The sequence below is a fragment of the Vanellus vanellus genome (genome assembly GCF_965231255.1).
Source record: "Vanellus vanellus genome assembly, chromosome: 6".
Taxonomy (NCBI): domain Eukaryota; kingdom Metazoa; phylum Chordata; class Aves; order Charadriiformes; family Charadriidae; genus Vanellus; species Vanellus vanellus.
In genome coordinates, this window is record NC_138911.1 from 45765507 (window position 1) to 45790384 (window position 24878).

At 45.1% G+C, this 24878-nt stretch overlaps 2 protein-coding genes across 4 annotated transcripts in view; both read left to right on the plus strand.

Annotated features, from left to right (window-relative positions):
* Positions 1–1953: 1953 nt before the first annotated feature.
* Positions 1954–10629, plus strand: FCF1 (FCF1 rRNA-processing protein). Of its 2 annotated transcripts, none has more exons than XM_082485657.1 (8): positions 1954–1957; positions 5909–5977; positions 6150–6221; positions 6503–6651; positions 7091–7163; positions 8063–8150; positions 8586–8680; positions 9976–10629. In XM_082485657.1, coding segments are annotated over exons 1-8 (597 nt in total). In that variant the 5' UTR covers positions 1954–1955; the 3' UTR covers positions 10025–10629. The 2 variants fall into 2 exon arrangements, with proteins under 2 accessions (XP_082341783.1, XP_082341782.1); XM_082485656.1 differs by lacking the exon at positions 1954–1957 and adding an exon at positions 5790–5831 and having other exon boundaries at positions 5910–5977.
* A 4525-nt stretch (positions 10630–15154) lies between these two features.
* The window catches only part of YLPM1 (YLP motif containing 1), a 39069-nt gene continuing 29345 nt past the window's right edge, over positions 15155–24878 (plus strand). For both annotated transcript variants that reach the window (XM_082485889.1, XM_082485890.1), the window contains exons 1-4: positions 15155–16222; positions 21020–21262; positions 22196–22390; positions 23645–24387. In XM_082485889.1, coding sequence (XP_082342015.1) covers positions 15185–16222; positions 21020–21262; positions 22196–22390; positions 23645–24387 — 2219 coding nt within the window. In that variant the 5' untranslated portion in view covers positions 15155–15184. The remainder of the gene's footprint in view (positions 16223–21019; positions 21263–22195; positions 22391–23644; positions 24388–24878) is intronic.

The following is a 24878-nucleotide window of genomic DNA, read 5'->3' on the forward strand; positions in this document are numbered from 1 at the left end:
AATAGGCCAAGTCCAGTCCAATGACTCTTCCTCACACACACTGGCCTAAATTTGATCTACGATACCTATCAATCATCTATCTTCCCCTCCAAGTACATCCCTAAATCCCATTGTTCCATAAGACTGTGAAATATGCAAACAGCACAGCATGCTACAAAGAACAGTTCTCTCTCCATCACAGATTCCCATTCAGATGCAGGGATCTATAAGAAAGACAATAGATTATCCCCAGGAACCAGTGAGAGCGGGCTCTGGGTAATGCAAGAAGGAGCTACTTTTTGCATGATCACCAACTTCAACAACAGTGGCCAAAAGCCACTCATCAAACTCTCACACCTACTCGCTTCTGCAAGTCACAAAGTTAACCTCTAGTCTGCCATGAAAGCACATCACCGAGCTGCCACCAAAACGGACAGAAGCTGACCCTCAACCAACAACCTTAGAAGAAAAAGCTACAGAATAAAAGGGTTGCAGACAAGACCATCCCCATTTGTTCAGAACAAACAAAATCCTTCTAGGGCAGAGCTGAATCCATTTTTTTCCCCCCATAACTCTACTATGGAAAGTATGAATGCAACTGGAAAACAGTCCATCCATGTTTTTCTACTCACTTTTGCAAAGTGAAGCCTCTCCACTGAAACTCTTGGTGATCAACACATAAGCTAAAACCTTGGTTTTGGACGCTATTAAGATTACAGCAATTTTTAGAGACACCAATCTAGAATCAAGTTCTCACTGAGGGGACCACTAAACAAACATGTAGTAAAAAGACCACACCCAGAACAACAACATGCTGTTTGGTTGATAAGACATAGCTGACAGACGGAAAAAGAGCAGCAGCAAGGAACGTGTGTGACAATTCGACAAACAATTTGGCGTACACTAATGCATACAATATAGCTCGCCATGTCACCATTCAGTTAGTGAGAAGCTACATTGTGCATTCAAGATGCTTTTTCTTCTCTTTTTTTTTTTTTAAACAAACACAAAAGGGGAGTTATTCATCAGTCATCTCAACAGCAGCACCAATGGACATCAGCATGCAGAAAGCTTAAATGAGGTATTTCCCCGGAACAATAGCCATGACTTTCCAGCCCAGCAAATCCCCTTGCTGGCCTCCACAGATATTCCATCCCTCCAACCAAAGAGCAATCACATACCTTTACACAGGTGCCCATGTTCTAAAAGCCAATAGGGGGGTACGCATCCTTCCTCTTTGTGCCCAACACCGGGGCAAAGGTCAGCAAGAAGAGTCCATAGAGAAGATTATCACAGAAAGAGAAACTCCTGGAACCTGCATCACAAAATCATTGCTGAAATGTGAGGACCTGAGCACAGCAATTTCTTCCTCTTTGTGGAAAAGGGTTGTCCTGCAATGCTGCTCCCTGCAGCTTGTTGTTTGCTAGCTTCCCTGGAAAAGGAAAAAGTGGACAGAGAAAAGTTAGATCTCTCCATTGTTATGGACAAATCTAGCAAGTATAAACATGAGAGGTGTAAGATGCAATAGTATTACTAGACATCAAATCCACAGGGGAGGTGCTGTAAAGCTGTTGTTGTTGATGAAGTGCTAGGCTTCACCATAGCCTCAACCTCCACCTATCACAATCTCATTTCATTATATGACCCCCTGAAACTAGCAGGTTCAAGATGGAACAAAACACATTCTGCCTCCATAGGTTTCCTTGAAAAGCTAAGAACCTGCACGCTATTCATGAGGACTGCTAAGATCAGGTACCACTTCAAGCCTTCACACCCCACAAAATGCCATGTACTATTCTCAAACGGATTTTGCCCAGATCTAGAGGGCTATTCACAATCAAGCCTAAAAAAAATAAAATAAATCTTTGAAAGTTCTTGGACCCCAAAGCAAACTAGATATTTTTTTTTTTGCTGCTACTGTTGGTTTAGGTATTCAGGAAAACGGTATCCTCACAAGGAATTTCAGTTTCAGCAGCATTACCCACTAAATTACACTTCACTGTCAGGACTGAGATAAAAAAATTAAAATCTAACAAGGATTGATGCAGCCCACAAAAAACAGGACATATGCCAGAAGAAAAGCCACAGAGCCTACACAGTCAGCATCTACTCATTCAGAACACAGATTATATAAAGGAGTGAGAAGGAAACGAACAGACCCTGGCTCACCACAGCAGCTGTCTGTAAAGACAGTCACCTTTTCTGGGGATGTAAGCGATATGCTCCTCCTGCCTGCCATAGCACCGCCTCAGCAGCCACTTCCTCCTTACTCCCCCTTCATCTACCTTCCTCTTCAGATGTCTCTTATTTCCCTCCATCCCAGTAATCATACAGATCTGGCTGCCTTTGCACATTTCCACTAAGCTTTCTAATGCAGATGAAAACCAACAGGTAAGTCTGCGCAGAGCTCCGAATGTGCTGCAGAAGCAGCCAGACTGCTCACTGCCTTTTCCTCCCCCACATCTCAAGGAAAATCCCACCCACTCAGCTATTTTCTTCTTTCCTCTGCTTGGGCGAACAGTGTTGCAGTCCCCAGGGCATAAGTTCTCGTTCTCCTCTTAGATGAAGCTTCAGGTTTCTAAATTCATATTTTTGTGTATTAAGAATCACAGACCTCGCAACTTCCTTGCTATTTCAGTTCTTTCACAGTACATATCCAAGATGTGCTACAATTGCCTGGCTGAAACCCTGCTCCAGCTTGTCCTGGCTGTAGAAGGTGCGTTTCCCTCATCCCCACACAGCTGCGGAATTTCACAGAAACTTACCAATGTTTCGGAATCTATGAGATCTCCCTCCACCATCTTACAGAACCAGTCTCTTCATGTCACAAAAAAAAATAAAAAAACTCCATTAACGCAAAACTGGCACTGTGGGTCACCCACCTAAGCTTTTTCTGCCTCAGTCTGTAACTCTTTCCTTTCTGTGAAGCACACCGTAAGTCACACAGTCTCTCTCTCAAAAGCATAAAAAGAGAAAGACCAATCATTTCCACTCCAATGGCTTTTATGTCAATTGAAGCCTGAGTCTCGACCTGCATTGCAGAATTTTAGAGCTCACTAGACACAGAGAATTAGTTATGTCCCTCAATCAGCACAGCAACATCTCATTTTATTATCTGTACACGAAATGGTAAACATGACACCAAGTCAGGTGGCCACCAGAGATGAAGTGGCTGTCATACAATCAACTTCCCTCTAGCACACATGCTGCCAGCAGCTTTAAGGATGCTCTTGCAGCTGGGATACACTGGGGTAAAGAACCCCGTTGCAAGTAGCTGCTATCCAAGATATGTTGCCACTCATCAGAATGTAGATCTAAATTAAAATAGTGTCTGTGCTAAGAACTGCCAGCTAACAATCTGGGAAACAAATTCTGAAAATCAGCAGTATAAGGTGCCATCATAGCTAGGCTGAAAAAAAAAGCTGAATTGTCCGACAGGTCTTAGTGATCTTGAACCAAGGACAGAGCAAGCAATGGTCTCCCGCCATCTGCAGGGAAAATGGGAATTTGGAAAACTTCACCTTGGCTTGACTCAAGGGCAAGTACTGGCATAATCAGGATACACAGCATGGAATCATAAAATAAACTGTATTAGAGCCATTGCTCCTTTCGAGTCAGCAAGGAAACAAAAGCCAGTAATGGGAATACATTTTGTTTGTAGTACTGCTGCTGCGAAGTCAGAGGAACACAGTGCAAAGCTCCAGAAGAAAGCACGAGTGTAGCCCCACATACAAAAGGAACTATAACACAGCAACAGGACATTCATGTGGCTATAGCTACAAAGCCAGTTGGGGGGCATGCTATACAGAACTGATTTACTGAGGTCCTAGGAGATCTGTTGTGCCTCTTGGGTTTTTTTAGTGCACTGATAAATTTAACTTCCTTTCTTCTCTCCCTTGAGAAGTTCCAAAATTAAGAAGAAAGATGGGTTTAAAACCTTTCTGCAGGTTGATACTACCTCATCCAACCAAGATGACAGAACCCTTCACCTCTGCACAGAACGTCCTCTTGATCCATGTGCACAAAAGTCCACCACCAATGACACATGTCTCATTCCACGTACAAGATGGCAATTCTCTGACTGAAAAGGCACAGTATTTTCTCACATTAATTAAAGCATGCACAAACCAATCAATAGGAATGCCCATGGAAACCTAACTTTAAAATACACCCACAGAAAACTTAAGAGTCAGCGCAAAAGGCACTGAGCAGGCTCCAGTACCAGCTTTCAAGGACAAAAAACACATCAATGGCCAGCATCAATACAAAACAGTCATTCTCCCATCAGGGCTGGAATCCATCATATGAATTTACACACAAGCCAAATAAAATAGTGACAATAGGAAATAGAAACCCATCGGAGACCTTTGCCAACTGCCTACATCTAAGGACGTCTCATTGCAACTGAACCACCACCAGGGCTGTGAGCTCCTCCTGTTATCCTCAAACACAGCAAGCCAGCCAGATGGCAGCTTCCAGGCAGGTCTCATCTGGACACCAAATCTGCTCCCAAGCCAGAACAACATTCAGCCACTTACCACCCTACGCACCCACTGGGAGGACAGATTGCCCCCTTTCTCCTTGACTATTTCCTTTACCTGAAGCACTCAGGTTGCCTAAATAGCACCAAGGGAGCTCCACCAACTGCATTTCCTCAAGCAACTCAGCCTGGTATGATCACCCAGGTGGAAAGCTGTTGAGCAAAGGTCTCTCATGGTGAATTCAATTCTCCTTTCAGTCTAATTTTCTTCCTGATTGTTGGAGCCAGCTCTTCAGGAAGAAACTCCTGCATAGTACCTCACTGGCTGCGTAGCTGCTTTGCCTGACCAGCACACCAGATAAAACCGGTTGCAATTGGAAGACACCAACAGCTACAGGTTCTCACTAACCCCAGAAGCTTGCGCAAGAAAGATAACAACAGGGAGGCCTCTCTCTCACACTGCCCTGCACAGGGCACTAGAAACCAAGTGCACGGGACTAGCCCAAGAACGTGGAGAACGCTTCCTCACATGTGCAGAAAAGGTATTTTGGGTCAGACTACACGGCTGTAGAAAGCACAGCTGAAATTATGCTCATTTCCCAGGACTTCAGGTCACAACTGTTGTCAGGAACGATGGGTAACGACAGCCCACGGCTTTCCACAAAGAGGTTCACGAGCTCGAGCACAGCAACGCCAGCGACTACGTTAACTCCTCAAACCACGCCGGCCCAGCAAGGTTAAGAGAGGTGACAGAAGACCTCCGGTTCACACCCCCCCTCCCCCCCGCTCCACAACACAGGAAAGAAGGGGGGGGAAAGGCGGGCGGTCAGGGTGCTGCGCTCCCCCCCCATCCCGCACCGCCACCGAACCCCGCGGCCCTCCCGCAGGCGCCAGCCCCCGCAGCCCACCGCCGCGCCGCGCCAACGGCACGGCCGAACCACAGCCGAACACTGGAGGCCGCCGCGCTTCCCGCCGCGGGGCGGACAGAGCCAACAGCCCTTCCCGCTCACCGGCTGCCCCGGCCCTCCCGCTGCCACCCGCGGCCGGGCCAGACCACCAACCCGACGGGACGCCCGAGCACGGCGCGGCGCGGCAGCCAGACCGCCGCTCCCTCGCCCCGGGAGCCCCGTTCGCCCCGTTCGAGCCCGTCCTCCCCTTCCCCCGAGGAGCGGGAGCGGACGGCGCCATTACCGAGGGCTCCGACGTCGGGCCCGCTACTGCGCGCGACCCACACGGGCTCCCGCTGCCCGGTGCTGGCGACCGGAAGTGACGCCACCCCCACACCTTCCTGGCGAGGCGGGGCGCAATGACGCGTCCTGGCGGCCCCGGAAGCAGCGGCGGCGGCGGCGGTGGCGGCGACGGCAGCAGCATGGTAAGCCGGGAGCGAATTGGGGGGAGCGGGCCAGGGTCTCCCTCAGCTCACCACAGCCGCGTGTCTGTCTCGTTGCAGGGGAAGCAGAAGAAGGCGCGGAAGTACGCGGTCATGAAGCGCATGATCAGCCTCCGGGACCAGCGCATGTGAGTGTGGCCGCGGCTGGGCCCAGTCCGAGGCGGGGCCCTGCAGGCCGCCGCGCGGGGCTGGCTGTTCCCGTGTCGAAGGAGGGAGGGAGGGGGTGCCGGCCCAGGCCTCTCCGCCGCTGCCCGCCCTTCCCTGTCGTCCCCTCCCAGGCGTGCCTGTGTTTTCTTGCAGTAACGAGAAGGAGCGGGCGAAGGCCGCAGTGAAGAAAAAAGAGGACCCGAGTGCTATCAAGGAGCGGGAGGTGTAAGTGCTGCCGACGCTTTGGGGAGGGAGGGCGGGCGCACTGGCCGTTCACCCTGCAGGCTGCAACCAAGGGCATTTCTGAGCAAAGCTGTCAGAGTAGGAAATGGTGCCCCAAACCAAGGGAGCAGACTTGAGAGGCAGCAGAAGGCCTGACAGGTCACCCTCCCGTGCTGCCTTGTGTTGTTTCTGCTCATCATCCCTCCTTCGTTCTGTGCAAGTTGTAGGATTGGATATGTTGGTAATGGCAATTAACTGATTTGAATTCTTTGTCTTCCCGGCAGCCCCCAGCATCCTTCTTGTTTGTTCTTCCAGTATAATACACAATTGGGCCCCCCTTATCACATCCTGGTTGACACTAATTTCATCAACTTCTCCATCAAGGCCAAGCTGGACCTAGTGCAGTCGATGATGGACTGTCTCTATGCCAAGTGTGAGTGTCTGCATCACTCGCAGCTTCTTCTGGACCCTGTAGTGTCATGGTGTGCTTGTGTTGTGCTTTATCAGCCTCATATCAATAGCTGAGGATAACAGAAATCTTGAAAAAGAGATATGTGCTATAATCATTGAGCTCATTGTTCGTAGCTATGGTAACCCTGGAACTGTCTTTGGTTTCAGTCAAACAGTGGTCTTAAATGCTAATGTCAAGGTAAAGCATTAATAACTTAAAAATCTAAAATTACCATGGCATGGTCAAACTCGGTGGCTGTATTTCATCACTTCGCAACCTTATCGGTTCTCACAAGTTTAAAACTAAGTAATATGTTATAGAGTTCTATGCTAATTAACTGTTTGTGGGCATGTGAGCAATTCTGTAGGGGTCTGTAAAGAAATATTGCTTGGTTTTAATACAGGCTTTTTTTTGCATATAGGTATTCCATGTATTACAGATTGTGTAATGGGTGAAATTGAGAAGTTAGGACAGAAGTACCGTGTGGCGTTAAGGTATGTGCAGGGTGTTCTCTGTTTCTAGAACTTCATGTTTTAATATAAATAAATGAAAAGCACTTTCCATGACAGTGCTCTTGCTCTACAGGGTGGTTAGGTTGTTGCAGAGTCCCAAACTTGCTTTTGTTTCTCTGGCTGTATTAGATCAGTATGATGGCTCAAGTTTTAGATTATATTTTTAAAAACTAAATGCTAGGTATGAGTGCACAATATTGATCTGTAAATCTTTTTTTGCCCCTAAGACTTTCAAAGTAACACTTGCTCCTGTTTCTCAAAATGGATTATTTTTTTTTAATTATAGAAATTTCTAAAAATAAATAAATGACCCAAGTCTTATGGAACCTCATGTTATTCCTGTAGGAGCAGGTAGCACATACTGATTATCTAGAGCCAAGTTACTGTGTGATCCGTACAAAACTAGTCCAATGTAGTTCATGCTCTCCAGGTGTACCAGTCAGATGTATTGTTCTTTACTTTTTATTTTGGCCTGTTGTGTTGTGAAGTATCCGAATGCATCCCCTAAACGGCTTTGATGTTCCCCTTCAGAGAGGAGGTGAAGTGTTCCTATAGGCACAGTACGAAAGACCAGATACTAGAAGAAGTTCTAGTTCTTCCCACAGATAATTTGTTCCAAATGACTTTGTTAGGCAAGAACCTAACATTGTGGGGATCTTGAACCCAACTAACAAGTACTAAGAAATAATCTAACCTATAATAATTAGCCAGACAAATTGCATTCTTTTTTTGTTCCTTATTTCAGTTGACTGTTGTGTACCATTCATTCCATCCCTTCAGCCCTTGTTTTGAGAATAATGTCCTGCATTCCTGTTCCTCCAGACTGTGCTACTGTACACTCTGGTCTGATTGCTGTGATGCTGCCTTATATGTCCCCACAGGATTGCCAAGGACCCTCGGTTTGAACGCTTGCCATGTATGCACAAAGGAACCTATGCCGATGACTGCTTGGTACAGAGGGTCACTCAGGTATTTGTTTCTGAAATTTTCTATACTGTGCTAACGTACTAAAAAATCCTGGACCCTCCTAGTTATTGATGACTTAAATTTCTCACAAAGTAACTGCAAAAATCTCACTAAGGGGCAGCTTCAGTTCCTAGCACAACTTTATGTGAAGCAAGGTATAGTCTTCCCAGATAGTTCTTCAAGGAGCACTTAGGATGGGAAAGCTGTCAGCTGGGAAGGCTGGACAGAGTTTGGATATTTCTACAAGTCTATTTTGATGAGCAGAAGGACGTTACTAGTCTGCTGTGGCCCTAGTAATGTCTCAGTGAGGGCTCATAGGCCTCTTATGTTCGATGAGCTCACTGAATAGAAGCTTTTGCTCAGCTTTATCTCCTTTCTGGGGGTTCACTGGTGTTGAATCTGACCCGCCTTTTTTTTTTTTTTTTTTTTTTTTTTCAGCACAAGTGTTACATTGTGGCCACAGTGGATAAAGAGCTCAAGCGGAGAATACGAAAAATCCCAGGAGTGCCTATAATGTATATTTCCAGGCACAGGTAAGGGACCTCTGACAGGGAGGAACACTGTCTGGCAGAATCCTTGTCTGATCGGGACTATGTCAGTGTGTACTTCTCTCTTGCATTGTCATTAGTGCAGGTTGCAGTAAAGGCGCTAGTGTTAGCACAAAAGTAGAAGTACAGCTGCAGCTGGGAAGAGACTGGCTGCAGACCCACTTTTATTGCAGCTACATGTTCACTTGCTTTTATCTGGAAAACTAGTTTCCCTGAGGCCAGTGCTTCCATAGATCAGTTTTTCTTACCAGCACAGGACTACCAGGCAAATGCATTCTACAGGTTCTTGAGGAAAAGAACCATTATTGTTCCATACTCTTATTTGGTAGCTTTGTGTACCCTTGGCTAAGAGATTGGCTTTGCTTCTTAGATAAAAACCAAACCAACTCAGAAGGATGCTAATGCAACAATTTCAATGCAACAGATTTTTGCAGTATCTGCAAGTACCGGCTTGCGTCATTTATTTATTTTCTATACGCAATATGACCGGTGATCTACTGTAAAAATGTTTGCTTAAATTAATTTCCTGTTCTTTCCAAAGCTCTCGTAAAGCCCAGACTAAGAAGACTCTACTCACCTTTGTTTGTCATATTCAGTGTTTTAATATTTCTTCTACATAATGTACAGCCGAGAAGATTTATCTTGCATAGAAACTATGCCAAATTGTTTCATGGTGTGGTAGGTATGTTTGGTAGCATGGTAAGAAGTCAGGATGCGGAGAGAAAAGTGCCAAAGTCTTCAGATGGGATGGGAGAGATACAGAAAAGGAGATGGTTGTGCTAGCAATTGGAGACAATAAGTCTGGTACTATGCAGACAGAGCAGTATGTCAGCAATGAGGAGGCTGATTGCTATAAATATGTAAAGTCTTAACTGATCTCTAATTAGAATGTGGCTAGGAAGATTTTTTCCCTCAAAACATGTTTGCCCTTTATTCACTGTGGCCGTGAATCGTAAGTTAAATGGCCAAAGTTTTATTCTCCCTGGTGGTCTGCTCTTAAATTCTAAGTCAGAGCTTACAAAACCACCATTTTTTTCCTTCTCTGGACATGGTGAGGTTTTGAGATGCCTGATTGGTGAGTGTGAGGTGAAGGGTAACAGCAGCCTTTTGAAGGCTTTTCACTTTCGGAAGTAGTATTTTTGTTCCTGGGGATCTGAGCTGTAGATAGAAATGCAACAAAGCTTCTTGCTCTTCAGCCTGCCTATAAGCCTGTTGCTGCACGAGGAGGGGAGCAACATGGAGTAGGTTGTCTTCATAAGTTTTCCCTCTTTCTTTCTCAGATACAATATTGAGAGGATGCCAGATGATTATGGAGCTCCTCGATTCTAACCTGTCCAGCCAAGCCATCGATGCCAGGATAATGGTCCTTCTGGTTCCAACCCTCCTGCTTTCTTTTTTTGCTGGGACTCCGCTCATAGGATTGTGGGTGACATTGGACTGACTTCATACCTTTGATCTTCTAAGAAAAAGCTACTTGGAAGAGTCTGGTTTTATTTGTCCTTGTTCTGACTTGGCCTGACTACCTATAGCTGGGAGAAGCATACAGGAAAGAGAGGACGGCAGTGCCCAGAACATGCCTAACTCTCTCTTCATTGGGGTCATTGGAAAAAGTGATTTCAGCATTCTGAATTAAATACCAGTGATGCAATTCTGGCTGAGAATGAGACAACAGAAATTTTAGAAGTTTTATTGCTGCACCTGTGTTGTGGTTTGGGCCTCAAACCAGGACAACCTGCAGCGGGACAAGTATTCCTCTGGGAAACTCCCTCACACCTGTCCCATGAGCAAATTGGAATCTGCGTTCTGGACAAAAGCCGTCAAATCCGCAGCAGTTGGCATGCCTTCTCTGGACCTGTGGTCTGGAAGATTTTAACTCAAAATTGATGGGCTTTTATTCAACTGTACAATGAATTATGTTAAGTGTCCAGCTCCTATTCCTGAGTCTGTGCTGGATTAGGTGGCAACTCTGTCCTTTTGCTTATATGCAGAGCGATGGCGGGAGGGCAGGGTTGGGTCAGACAGACCTCTCCATTTTGTCTGCTTGACACCTATGCACCTCAAAGCCTTATCCCTTTCACTAGGTGTCAGGGAAGAGGAGGAAGGTATCAGACCGTGACAGGAAGGTGTCAAACTGTGAAAGGTATTAATGTGGGCTGGGAGCAGAGTAGGTGGGGGGAATCAGAGCAATGGCTATGGATCAAGAGTCGCGCAGAGACCTGCAGCATTTGCTGCAGAGGAGGGAGGAAAAAGAGATAGTTAAGCCATGTGGAGGAGTGCAGTGGAAAACAATATTTCAGAGTTTAACTCTGCATTCTCATATCTTCTCCATTACTCTTTTTAATTTTTAGCAATATAATTTGCTCTTCTGATCTCTGCTTAGCGGTGAGGAGAATTGTCTTTAGACTGAGAGGCAGGAGACAATATGAGGGTCACCAGGGGCCAACATGCCATAATTCTGGCCAAAATTCTGGAGTTGGAGTATAGTGAAGGAGAAGACTGAAAATGTATATTCTTGGTATAATTAAGAAAATTTCCAAACTTCTGCAGAGCTTTTATCCTGTAGTGCCTTACACTGGTCCAGGCTGCAGAGAATAGCTGAACTCAAATGTCTGTATGCTGGGCAGCATACAGTGAAGATAATACCTCTCCGCTGCTAATCATTTCCTGTCCTTGGGAAATGCCCTGACATGCTAATAACTTTCTTGCTAGCACCCTGCCTCTACAGATACTGCAGGAAATTTTGGGAACTCATCAGTCTTACCCCTCGTACTATCTCTTTGCTTGCGGCAGGCTCACCTAGTAAACTCATCCCTGAAATAACAGCATACTGATGCCTTCAAAACATAGCCCCTTCCAAGCTATCACAATTGAAGTTTATGTTCTCCACCTCCAGCCAGGAACAGGGTAGCCAACAACCCTGAGATTTTACACTGTGTCTAACAGTACATTTGAAAAATAATATCCTTAGTTTTCTTCTTTCCATCCAAGTAACATTTCTTTAAGCCAAATGTTTAAGTATTGTTATGAACGCTTGAAGACCATGTTTAGTCAAATGAGGACTGAGAAACAGTTGTAGGATTAGATCTGTGTAACCTGGTTTTCAGAATAATGCTAGTTTTGAAAGACTTCTTTGAGTACAGAGTTAACTAGAATTGTTCTTGTGCAAATAACTTCACTTGAATTAACCTAAATTGAAGGAAACTGGAGAAGAAAGAAATGGACGCTTATGGTAATATTTGATAGAAGTCTTTCTGACGCTGGAGAAGAGGTCAAAGGCACAGAACATGATGAATTTGGGAAATGTTTGCCTGCCAGCAGAATGCCTATTGGAGGGACTTAACAAAAATGCATGTATGTAGCATGAACTGTGGGTAGGAATCAAAGCAAATGTGCCCATTTACCAAAGTCTTTTCCTCCTTAAGTTAACGTTTCTTGTAATCTGCCTTGCTTGTTTTAGTAACAAGAGGAGAAACCTGGAATAGGCATAAGGCAATTCCTAAAGAAGAGTTAACAGGGTTGGAGGATGAGCAGCAGGGAGGAAGTATTGGCAGTGAGCAAACCCATCAGGAAACTTTCATAAATTGAGTATAGTTGGCAAGACAGAAAAACTTGGGTATTAACTCAAACAGCCTGGTCAGAAGAGAAACACGGGACAGGAAAGGACCACCTGAGTTACCAAGTGCTTCCCCTGCAGTCCCAGGGAACAAGTGTACCAGACACTTAGTTCACAGGGAAGTATTTACTCCATGCACACTGTGGCATCCCAACCTCAGATCCAACTTAGAGTATGTCAAAGGAGGAAAGATTATTATCTATACAACAGGAAAGAGTTTAGTGAGAATGCTTTAATGTTCCTATGAATGCAGACCTCTGCCAGTCCAAGCCAGAAGAGAAATTCGTTCCTGACCCAACTCTGGCAGTTGGTTTAAACCTGCACATGAGTTAGACATCAAACAGATGCCTGCAATGTTTCTGAGTAACTCTAGGGAACCCAGCCTCCCCCTTAACATCCTGTCCCTTGCTGTAGCCAGTTTCCATAGCTTCAGAAGACAGACAAAACAATCAGAAAAGCTGCAAGAAGAAGGTCTGAAGTTATGCGAAGAATGGAAGAAAATAATTTCTTCTCCTTTCTGGGGGCCACCAAAAGGCCCAAGATTGCTGCAGCGTTACCACCAGATGAAGTGAAGAAACTTACACTGCTGATCCAAGATGTGACCCTGGTTAATTGAGGGATAACTGAAATGTGGTAGAATAGCATTTAGAAGCAGGGAGAGCCTGAGCTGTTAGAAAAATTAACTAAAACCGGCATGATGACATATATTAATGTTACAGACTGTAGAAGAATAAGAGGGCATAACGTGGACTTAACAGGGTTACTTTAGGACAAGGTAATGTTGGGTAATGCCAATGTATCTTGGCTGGTGGGAGTCAACTCTGCTGCTGCTCAAACCAGATTTGGGTATTGACAAAAGCATCTGTCAAGTTATTTGACAAAGTTACACTTTGGCCTCCTTGATGTAGGCTTGAAAACAATTGCTACTGAAAATGGTTGAGTACTTATATTTCTTCATAAGGGAAGTAACAGGTTGCCTCACAATACTGAGTAACCACAACAAACAGGAAGAATATTGGGAGAGACCTGCCTGCAGGAAATAACCTTGAGCAAACTGATCACAAGAACTCACTTTCAGTGAATCAAGCAGGAGGATAAATCAAAGGATGTTTGCAACAGGAATTCCCTATTTTGAAATTATCTTAGTCAGTGAGTAAACTGGCCCAGAGAGCTCAGGGATATAAATGGTAAGTATTTGTACAATGTGGAGGAGATGGGGGCTAAAAGTACAAATGGTACCTGGAAGTCATATTCACTGCAAGAGAAATCTTAGAGGAGCACCACCCTAGAGAGAAAAGGATCAACAATCGCCTCTAGGTGAAAACAAAGGATACTAAAGAATAGAAAAGATAGTTCTATGTGTATTAAATTAATTAAGATTTTTTTAAAAAAAAGATTTGCATCTCATAACTTGTGTTCACATTCTACTTGAGGCTTATCTTGTAGATTCACAGTGTATCACCGCTGTGGATTCCTGGGAATTTAACAACAAATGAACACAAAGTCCAGCTTTTCCAGCAGAGAGGACAAAACTTTTCCTCTACCTAACAATCTAGTTTTCCTGATTTTTCTCTTGCCTGAAAAGTTTTTGGACTTTTCCTCCAACACCTGCCTTTCTCCACTGGCTGAGCATCCTTGATTCACCAGCCATGAACTAGAGATTGAACATGAGAAAAATTGCTCAGGTTTTTCGCATTTGGGAAGGACAGCAAGCAGAAAGACACCACAACACTGGTGCACTGCTGACCTAAACAGTAGCCACCAGGCTTCACCGCCCAGCTACTAGAATTCACGTGCACATGCTCTTGTGTCTTTTCTCTACCATGGGAGTTCAGCACTTTGCACAAATCTTTGCTAACTGGCTACAAAACATATTTGTATGTTTAACTCATACTCCAGTGTGGGAAGAGGGAAACACCAGAAAAAATTCTTTCCTGCTCCTCAGTGCAGTTGCTTCTGTAATGGATGAGGCAGTTTCACGCCTCTGCTGCTCCATTCTCATTTTTGCCTCTCAGGTTTATGACCAGCATATTCACTGAAAACAAAAAAGAATCGTTCACGTCATTTCTCGGGGACGGATCACCCAGCGTGGCCCCATCCCTGCGAAGCAGCTCTGCACTGCCACTCCCGAGGCCGCAGAGCCCCTTGGCAGGGGGGCACCCTTCCCGAGGCCTGGCTCGGATGGATTTAGGGCCGCACTCCTTTCACCCTTCAATCGCCAACCACAATTAATTAGCTCTGCCATCGCACCTCGGCTCACCGACACCGGCTTTGCTGCAACCCCGTGGGGCTGAAACGGCGGGGTGACACCCGCCGTGGGCCGCAGCCGTTGCCGGCGGGCGGGAGAGGCGAGTAGGCGCCGAAACATGGCCGCTACCGCCGGCTCGGGGTAACCGAGGTCACCGGCGCCCCCGTCCCACCACGGCCTGCGGGAGGCTAACGACGGCCGGTCCAGCCCCACAGGGGCGCTTGCGGGCCGGCGGCACCCGCTTGCTCGTCGCCCCCTTACACAAAATGGAACCCGTGCCCCCTCCCCCCGCACTCGGCGGGGTCCGCTCTAGCTCCCTTCTGCCGTCCGCCTCCCCCTCGCACCGGGCGGGCGGCAAGCGGCGCTCTGCACTCGCCTCCGCCTCTATGCTCCCCGCCGCTGGCTTAGCGTCCTCCACCCCGGCAGTGACAGCGACCGCCCGCTAGACGGCGCTCTGCCGGTACCCAACCCGCGAGCGGGGGGATGCCGCTCGACGCTCTAGCGCCCCGCTCGAGCTCTACTGCCCGGGAGGGCGGTGCACCTCCCCGCGCAGGCGCCGTCGGCCGCACGCGCCGCCGCCGCCGCGGCCTGTGGAAGCGCCGCGCTCCGCTCCCGCTGCGGCCCCGCCATGTACCCGGCCTGGGGCTTGTACGGGGCGGCGGGGCACTACCCGCCGCCGCCCACCTCCATCCCGCCTCCGCCGTTGCCCATCCCTCCCCCCAGCGTGCCGCCTCCCACCGTCCCGCCGATGCCGCTGCCCAGCTACCCGCCGCCGGGCCCCGCGCCCCCCACCGCCGCCACTGCCGCTCCGCCGCCGCCGCCCGCCGGTACCTCGGGGTTCCTGAGCCTGCAGGAGCAGCACCTGGCTCAGCTGCAGCAGCTCCAGCAGATGCATCAGAAGCAGCTGCAGTCCGTGCTGCTGGGGCCGCCGCCGCCGCCGGGTCCGCCCCCTCCGGGGCTGCCGCCGCCGCCGCTGCCCGGCTCCTTCACCGACTGGCAGCAGCCGCCGCCGCCCGTGCCGCCGCCGGTCCGCAGCTACCAGAAGCAGTTCGCCCACCGCGAGCCGCCGCCGCCTACCCGCAAGCCTCCCGCCGCCGCCCGGGAGCGCGATGGCCAGGACCCGCCGGGCGGGCACGGTGACTGGGGCGAGCCGGTGCCCTCCTCGCCGGTGCCCATGGACATGGAGCTGTCCTCGCCGCCGCAGTCCCCGCAGCCCGCCGCCCAGGCCTACCTGCCCCCCGCCCAGGCCTACCTGCCGCCCCCCCAGACTGAGCCGTACCTGCCCCCGGCCCAGCCGCCCCCGGCCCAGTCCCCGCCGCTCCAGCCCTACCTGTCCCGGACGCAGGCCTCCCAGCCGCCCCCCTCCTTCTCCGAGCCCCCGCCTTCCTATCTGGAGCCCCCGCCGGCCACCGCCTCCCAGCCCTACCTCCCTCCCCCTGCCCAGGGCTACATGGCGCACCCCCAGCCCTACCTGCTCCCCTCCCAGACCTCCCCTTCACAGCCGGCCCCCTCCATCCCTCCCCCGGCCAAGCCATCGCAGGCCCATTTCCCCCCTCCCCAGCCGTCCTTGCCCCTGCCCACCGCTGCCCCGCCGGAGGCCGTGCAGGGTGCCGCTAAGGAAGCCGGTAGCACCGAGCAGCCGGACCCCTCCACCATGACTCCCCAGGTAAGGCAGTGCCACCGCCGCGCTCGCCCCTGTGGCCCCGGCTGGCGGCAGGGACTTGCCAGGGCAGCGGTGGTGATTAACCGCCGGTGGGTACCGGCTGCTGCAGAGGTCTCCGAGTAAGGGCAGTTAATAAACGTGCTGTATTTGCATAACACTTAAAGGGTTTGGATGCAACTCTTGCGAGTCCGGGAATGGCACAGCACAGGCAAGGCTCTGTAAATGTTCTATAAATGCTTCTTTATCCAGTGGTGGTTGTTGGGACGCAACAACTTGTCATTTTTCAGGAGCAGACAGGTTCTTTAGGGAAAAGTCTAACTCCCAGCTGAATTTTATTTTCTTGGTGGGTTTGTTGGTTTCTGGAGAATTGTTTTCCAGCGTACAGCGTGTGGGCAACCTGCAGCAGACCTCTGTTGACTTCATCTGGCCTGTTGTGAGATGCAACAGTCTTACTGCATGTTGCGGGATCAGTGCCTCTTGTCTTCAGTGATTTCATCCTTTAGTTTTTTCTTTTGAGGTCATGGTTCAGTTGTCCATCCAATCAGTATAGCATTGTGACTATTTTAATCTTGCCACACATAGTTAAAGCTGTGAAAGTGTTTCTGTCATAGTACATAGTTGCCTTTTACTTAGACTTATACATTTTGTGCTACGCATGCATGCTTGATCTTCTAGTATAAAACTGTGTGGGACATTAGAGAGAAATGTTCTGAAATGCTTTTGAGGTGAAAAATGTTTTTATTATTAATGTGGTGTGGTTTAATGTGTACACGAGGGCCTAAATGCCTGCAAAATGTTTGCATGCCTCACTTCCTAAACGTGAGCATTTCCAGTGAATTTGATGTGACTGTTCATATGCCTTAAGTTAGGGACCATGCAATTGCTTAAGGTTAAGCATGCACAGAGAGGCATGTGTGTTCACTGAGGCTGTTGCATAGGTTTAGGGTCAGCTTGTAGAGATCCAGCTGCAAGAACAAAGCTGAAGTGTGTGCTTTAAAAAGTTAATTGACTTTAAGTTGGCAAATTGATCTTAGGATTCTGATTTGAAGCTAAGTTTGCAAAAATCCTATTGCATAATATTGAAGTCACTGACATTTTAAATTTGTTAATCGTTGGGACAATGTTTAAATTGCACCCATTAAAATTTCATACTCATAGCTTAATACATTGGGGAATGTATAATTTTTAAGTTTGCACTGTATAAATAACTAACCACTGCCTAGCAAAGTGGTGCTTTCAGTTCATTAATCTAATTTTACTCAAGTTTTGGACAATACTATGTGATCTTTTACAGTGATAGCAATGGGCCTTACTAATTTTTTTGATGACAAAACCCAAAACCTTGAAAATCAGGAGTAGAAAGTTATGTTAATTCAGTATTGAGGCGGCTTGCTGACTTCTTAAAGTATTGATTTCAAGATCAAACATTAAACCGTAATTCTTCCCACTTTATGTATCCTGAAATTGCATTAATGTTATTTTATTGTTCCTCAACTATTCTTTCCTTTCCAGAAGAGCTGCAAGTAATGCATTATTGTGGTGCACACACAGAAGAAGCAGAATACTGCTTGTTTGATTTATGAGTGTTTATACAAACAACTTCTATCTTGAGTAGTTTGTTTACTCACAATTCAGTGTTAGTTCAAAAGGAATATGGTACTTTGCTGGTCATAAATTTGTTATAACAGATACAGTTTTGGCTCTCTTAAGCTGTAAAATGAGACAGGATTTGGAGCAACAAGTCCTTACACAATAGGAATAGGAAAAGCAAAGCATAGTGATGCTCTCTTGCTAATGATCTTAAAAGCTGAGTAGAGAAATACTTTAATTTGTCATTTAAAAGATCCTATTAAGCCTTTGTTTAAACTGCTAATTGAAAACAATTCTTTCTGTTTCCCACAGTAACGGTGGCTGCAGCCAAATAGATCAGTGTTTTTCTCTTCACATAGAAAATATTATGCAGTTTGCCATGAGTTTGTGTTTTATTATTTCCCTTTCCTGTCTAAAAATAAGATACTGTGCTTTGCCTTGATGATATTGTGAGTTTAGTGTAGTTTCTCACATGGATATACAGTTGGAGTAAATTGCTGGATTCTTGTGTTTCTGTACGATCAGATGCATCTTTTGTCAAGTCTTGTTAAAATATCTGTGGTACTTCATTAATGCTCCATTTGATATTTGGGTACTGTATGCTGCTATTTATTTATAGTAGTAAACAAATATGTGTGGGTGCACCTGTACCCATAAATATGCATTTATTTACAACTGCTAAAGCTGCCTTAGCTTTACTATGTCACCTTTCGGCAAACTGCTGCACTTTTTAAAACCCCTCCTTTGTTTTATAAAAGGTGCTAAACTATTCTTTTACTATCTTTACCAGAAAAGGACCAAGTGTCCCGCAAAATAGGCATTGTGCTATGGCTTAGAGTCATCTACATTCGTTTCACTACTTCATTCAGTAGTCTTTTGGCATGGGCTCTGCGTTGACATTTTTGGTGGTGTGTCCTGTGGTCAGGAGCTGATAGTGCCGTTTTCAGTGTTCCCTGTCCAATGCAACAGGTGTAGTATTCTTTTGGTCAGCCAAAGATGGAAAAAGGCGTATGTTGATGCTGGTGTGTTCCTTGGGCTTAAGGATTGTAACTGGACTTGAAGAATGACAGTCATTGTGAGGAGACAAGCACACAAATAACTGAACATTTCGCTATCAGGAATTTTCTACACTAGCACTGCTGTTTTGCTCAGACTAAGCTGTAGAAATCTACCTTTCCACTTTTCTCACGCTTTCCAGATAGCACCTGCAATATATGTGTCACTGACTTCATCCGCTGCTGCTGCTGCAAAAAAGTGACAGGATATTATCATAGCTCTTTGTGTGGATCCCTGGTCATATTATGAGTTTTAGTCCTTTGTCCAGTTGGTAGAATGAGGAGGAAACAAAATGGATCTGTGGATACAACAATTTTGTGGCAGTAGAGCAGGTGCTAACCAAGCATAGTATCCAGCGCTGTCATGGTAAATCACCTTATAATGCCTTTTGAGAGGAGTAATTGAATCAGCTTTTGTATAGCTGGGGATATGTGCTCCTCCCTGGTGTTGAAAATTGCACTTATTACATGCAGCATGTTGTTGAAGGTTTCTGAGAGAGTGCATACTGGAGCATGAATGCATATCTTCCACCCAAAGCCATGAGAGCTCTTCTGAGTCATATTCTTATTAAAAAGATTCTTGGCAGGAGTTGTTGCAGGATCAACATAAAGTCCAAGAAACATAGCCTCTCCTTTTGTTGACCTCATCTCCAAGTTGCAGTTTTACAGAAGTACTTTTTAAAAAAATACAGCTCCATGATTAATTGTATCGGCTACATTGCTTTCAATAGAAAACATCATTCCTGGTTTGAGCATGAGGTAGGCTTTTGGAAGAAACTTGCACTTCTTTTAAGCCTGTTTTAAGATAGGCAGAATGGTTCAGTTTTGAGAAATCTCATCAGACAGCACTTACCACTTTGTTGTTGTCACACTTGTATTTTAAAATACATACCAAATCTTTTTGATTCTTTTCTGTTTGAGTGGGCCTTATATCAGTGTATTTTCTTAACTGTGCATACTTGGATGGAAGAACAGAAGATATGAAAGATGTAAAGCAGTCAGATTCTCAGAGGTGGTGGAGTTGACATGAGAGCACAAGAATGGTTGCACTAGGTCAGACCAAAGTACAGTATTTTATCATTCATAAAAGGACTTGCTAGGAGAATAACTTAAAAATCAAGTATATAGTAATCCTTCGCTAAAATATAGGAGCTGCCTTAGCTACAACTGGTGTCTTTATTTTTAAAATCCATAGATTTTTCTTCTGTGAGCTTATGGAGTTGTGTCTTGAAACCACAAAATTTTAGCCCTTGCAGTGGTCTCTGGCAGGGACTTTGGTAGCACAAGTCTGTGTCAGATGAAGAGCTGCCTCCCATGTGTTTTAAATCTGTCTTGCTAGTTTGATGCCTGAGATTTCTTGTATTGGAAGAGATACAGAACTGTTGGTTCCTATTCAGGTCTCTTTAAGATGCACCACTATTTAAGTGTTGAGATACTTATCTTTAGTATTTTGTTCTTTTTGTTGGTGGCAGCTTACAGTGCTTTGAAGCTACTGTCTTCTGCCTGGAGTACTCTAATTCTAGCCTGAAATATTTAAAACTTAAAACTTGATCGCTTCTTAAATGGATAATTTTTTGGGTGCAACCATACCTGTTTACCTCTTCAGCTGTTGAACGAATCAGAATTAAAGAGAATTCAGATGATAAATAATCCTCACTATATGCTGGTTCTGTTTGTTCTTTTTCCTTTCCACAGTCTTTATTCAGATGTCTCCACTGCAATTTCTCAGCTGTCCTTTTTAAGTCTACCTGATGTCTGTGTTCTCTGTTCATCCTCTTAGTCTTTTTTTTTACATTTCCTCCTTTTTCTCTTTGCTGCTCACTTACTCATGCTTGTCTTCCATTTTCCCTTCATTTTACCTCTAGGAATTTGGCTTATTAATGGCCATCTTTCTGCTTTTTGTTATTGTTCTCTTTAGTTGTAAGCTCTTTGAGGTAGGAAATAAATTCTGCTCTGGGTACTATGCCTCACATAGTGGTTTCTGAATTTTGATTTGATCTTCTGACATCCATTGCAATAGTGTCGATGATGAAGTGAGTTTTCCCTCAAAACAGATTTAAAAACTCTTATACGGTATGATTCCAGTGACTGTCATGAATTAATTTTAATGGGTTTTCCTGTAAAAGTTGTCTTAGGAAATTTCTGTCTATTGTAGGAACAACAGCAGTACTGGTACCAGCAGCACCTGCTTAGCCTGCAGCAAAGGGCAAAAGCTCATGCTCAGGGACAGCAGCAAATAAAAGGTCCAGTAGTGAAGGATGCATCTGAGCAAAGAGCAAAATCTGAAGAAGGGAAAATGAGTGCTTCAACTCAGCAGTCTGAAGCTCCTCTGCTTAATGAATCCCTGCCTCCACCTTCCAAAGATGACGAGTCTTCTCTTACATCCACTGAAACTCAGGTAGGCCTTGTAAAGTGATGCCACTCCATCTGTTGTGCTAGATGGGACGAAGAAACAGGAAAATAATGCCATCAAATTCTCGTGTATGCAGTTTAGCAATAACTAAATGTGGTAAAGCAATCTGAAAAGAACATTTGCTAAGGCTGCACCAGTTAAAAAAAATAAAAATACACTCCTTGTATAGACTTACATAGTCACCAACGCATGTACCAAGCGAGTCCAAGCTTGACTCACTTGCACCTTCCCCAGCGTTGTCATCTTTGTCTATGAGAAACACTTTGTGATACCTAAGTGCAAAATTAAATACTCAGTAGATGAGGAATGCTATCTTTAAGACACTATTTCCTAATTCCTCTCTGACAGTTTGTCAGTTTTGGCTCCCCTTCTCTCTGTGTGTTGTAGTTTGTCTGAAGGCCAAGAACTTTGCACAGAATATTTTTTGTCAGCATGCTTAATAACAGTTACTGCATAATGGCTGGAGGTCATGATTGATCTTAGAACCGATTACTGTAGGGTAGTAGACTACGCTGCAGCATGCGCTCCACTTTAACTTACAGTGTGTGGGTTCCTACCAAGTGGCAAAAATAATGCACTCAGAGTTACTTCACCTTATCATGAAAAAGCACTGTTGTCTCATATTTGCTGTGAGCGACAGGTAACAGATCTGCATTAATCTCTTTTGTGTTGGTAGTTTCTGTAGTATGTATGAATACCCTAATTGCCATCAGCCTAATCTTTAGATCAGACTATTCACATTAAGAATAAATGAAATAAAAATCAGCCTTCCAGAAGCTGTGGGTGGCCAGAACACTGAAATACAGAGTAATAAAATAACAAACACGAGAAAGGTCCTGTAAACTGGGTAGTGACCAAGTTTTTTTCTGCTGATAGAAGGAGCTTTCCTTTATTTATAGTATTTGCTTTTTTGTCTAGCTCAATATTGAACCTCCTGATGACCCTGAGGAAGATTTGAGATTGCAGCAATTACAAGCAGCAGCAGCTCAATGGCAGCAGCATCCCCATCACCGAGTTGGATTTCAATATCAGAGAATAATGCAGAAGCATGCCCAGCTGCAGCAGATAGTACAGCAGTATCAACAGATCATGCAACAGCCTCCACACTTACAGGTGAAACACTAAGGAGATGGTGTTTGATATACTTCCTGGGTGACTTAGCACACATGGTCTGCTGAAAAACAAGTAGTTGAATAATTTGTCATGGTTGGCTTATTTGTCTAGCTACTTTTTCTGCTTGGGTAGAAGTCTATATCCCCTTTTCCTACTGTCACTCCACTTCAGAATGAAAAAAGAAATGACAGATGGTAATGAAGCTTCAGTAGGATGAGAAATACAAGACTTTACACTTGTCATAAGATTTTTCAGACATACCTGGGTGATGCAGGAGCAAAGCTGAACACAATATTGAATTTACTCAGCTTGGAATGTTTTACTGCTGAAGAAACAGTTCAGAAGAAAGGTTAGGTAAACAGGTGATTGCATGGACTGATTTTGTAGCTGCTCTTTTTTACAACGTTGTGTAGTACAAAAATAAATATGTACAATGATGAAGTAAACATAGATGCCAAAAATATGCACTTAGAGTAACTAAAAAAATCACATTTGACATTATTTTTGATTCAAATAATCAGCAAAATAAAATAAGTCTTAATAACAAGTTTGGGTAATTAAAGGTTGCAACACTGATATAAGCTTTTAAGTAGAAGTTGATTACTGTATTAGACAGTTGAGTCAGCTTTTTCTGGGTTGGTGGAGTTTGTGCATTAAACATTTCTGTGTAGCTCGGGCTGTCTGCTTGTTTAAAAAATCTCTTAAATGTGAACCCTGAAAATCTCAGACGAGATCAAGACATGGATATTGGGAACTGTATCTACACATAATGAAAAACAGTACCTCCTTGAAAGAAGCTTCATTGTGCAAATAAGATTTGGCAAAGGCTTAGAGAAAAATAATTGCTGACAGCTGAAGCAACTCTGAGCGGGTTAAAAGCAGAAACTGAAACCTTGAGAAATAGCCATGTACTGTATATATTGAAAGCATGAAGACTGATTTGGGCTTTAGCCGTTGTTAGCATCCAGTAACAATACAGCTTGGAGCCCTTTGACTATAGCTTTCCTCAACTGTCCTGTCTTTAAAAAAAAAAAAAAAAAGCCTTTTGTACATAAATGCTCTCTAGTCATAAAATGTGTAAATTGTCACAATGAATTCAGACATCACAGTTGGTGATTGCTTTTGTTTCAGTGTAGTTCTTTCTCAAGCTTCTGCCCAAGTCTGAAATTGTGATATTACAAGTGATACTGAAATATGTGGTTCTGAAAATAACTAAGATGGTATTTTGAAACTATTTTTGTTGTCTTGTTGCAGACAATGTCAGTGGACATGCAGCTACGACATTATGAGGCACAACAAAAACAGTTCCAGCAGCTTCATAAAGATTGGGAGCGATCAATGAACCAACAGTGGCAGCATCAGCTTCAAACCTACCCTCACAAAGACCAGCTTCAAGAGTATGAGAAACAGTGGAAAGCATGGGATGAGCAGATGAAGGTCACTCAGTCCCATCTGCAGGAGAAAGTGAGCTCACTCCAAAATCTGAAGAATCAGTATCCTGCAAATGTTTCACTGCCACCTCCATTTGTTCCATATTCTCAAACCGCTCAAGGTGGCATTCCTGTTATGCCTCCAACTTTACCTTCAGCTACACCTCCACTGGTCCCCCCGCCTCTCTCTTCCGTTTCTCAGTTATCTAATTCCTCTGTCCCTTCAGGATCCAGTTCTCAAAGCAGTCAATCTACTGAGACGCCAAGGCCAGCTCTGCTTCCCACCCCTGGTACCTATGCATCAAAAATAGCTAGTTCAACTGTCTATTCACCTTATCATTCTCAAGTAAGTTCATCCTTTGGCTCTTCAGACCACGGAAAGTCTCAAGTTCATCTTAGTAAACAAACTGTCTCCATTTCATCCGAGCAAGGATGTGGGGAACTGAAAGCCACTTCTGCAGTGTCTTCAACACATGCACCTACCATGCAGGATAAACCAGTGAGGTCAGGTGGATTGCTTCCAGATCCTCCCAGATCAGCACGTTTTGAAGGCCCCAGAGGCCCTAGGTAAGGATGGTTTTGTTGATTTGTACACGTTCCAGGCTACAAGACTTTCAGTGATATATTAAGAAATGAAACATATCTTATTCTCAAATCTTCTTGAGGTCGTATGAAGTGGGCTTGTTTGGTGGATGTTTTGTTTTTAACGTATGTACACCATGCTCTGTATTTATCTTATTAAAGCAAGGATAGGTAGATGCCTTTCACCTGAGCATTATCTAGAGTAGAATGCTGTTTTTTTTCTAGTAAAATGCTTGGGCACACTGCACCCTTTTCATTACCAGAGACATAATATCCCTTCTCTGAAAATGGCAAAGCTGTTGTAAATATCTTATATGTCTTTGCTGTCCTTAGTTTGAAGATGATAACTCACACTTGAAAGAGTGATCCTATATGAAAAGTGATCTAAATTCTCAGCATTTTGTCTGTGATACTTGGAACACAGTTTAGGAAAATCTAAAGCAAAAATGTTGAAGGATTGTTCTTAAGGTGTTGCT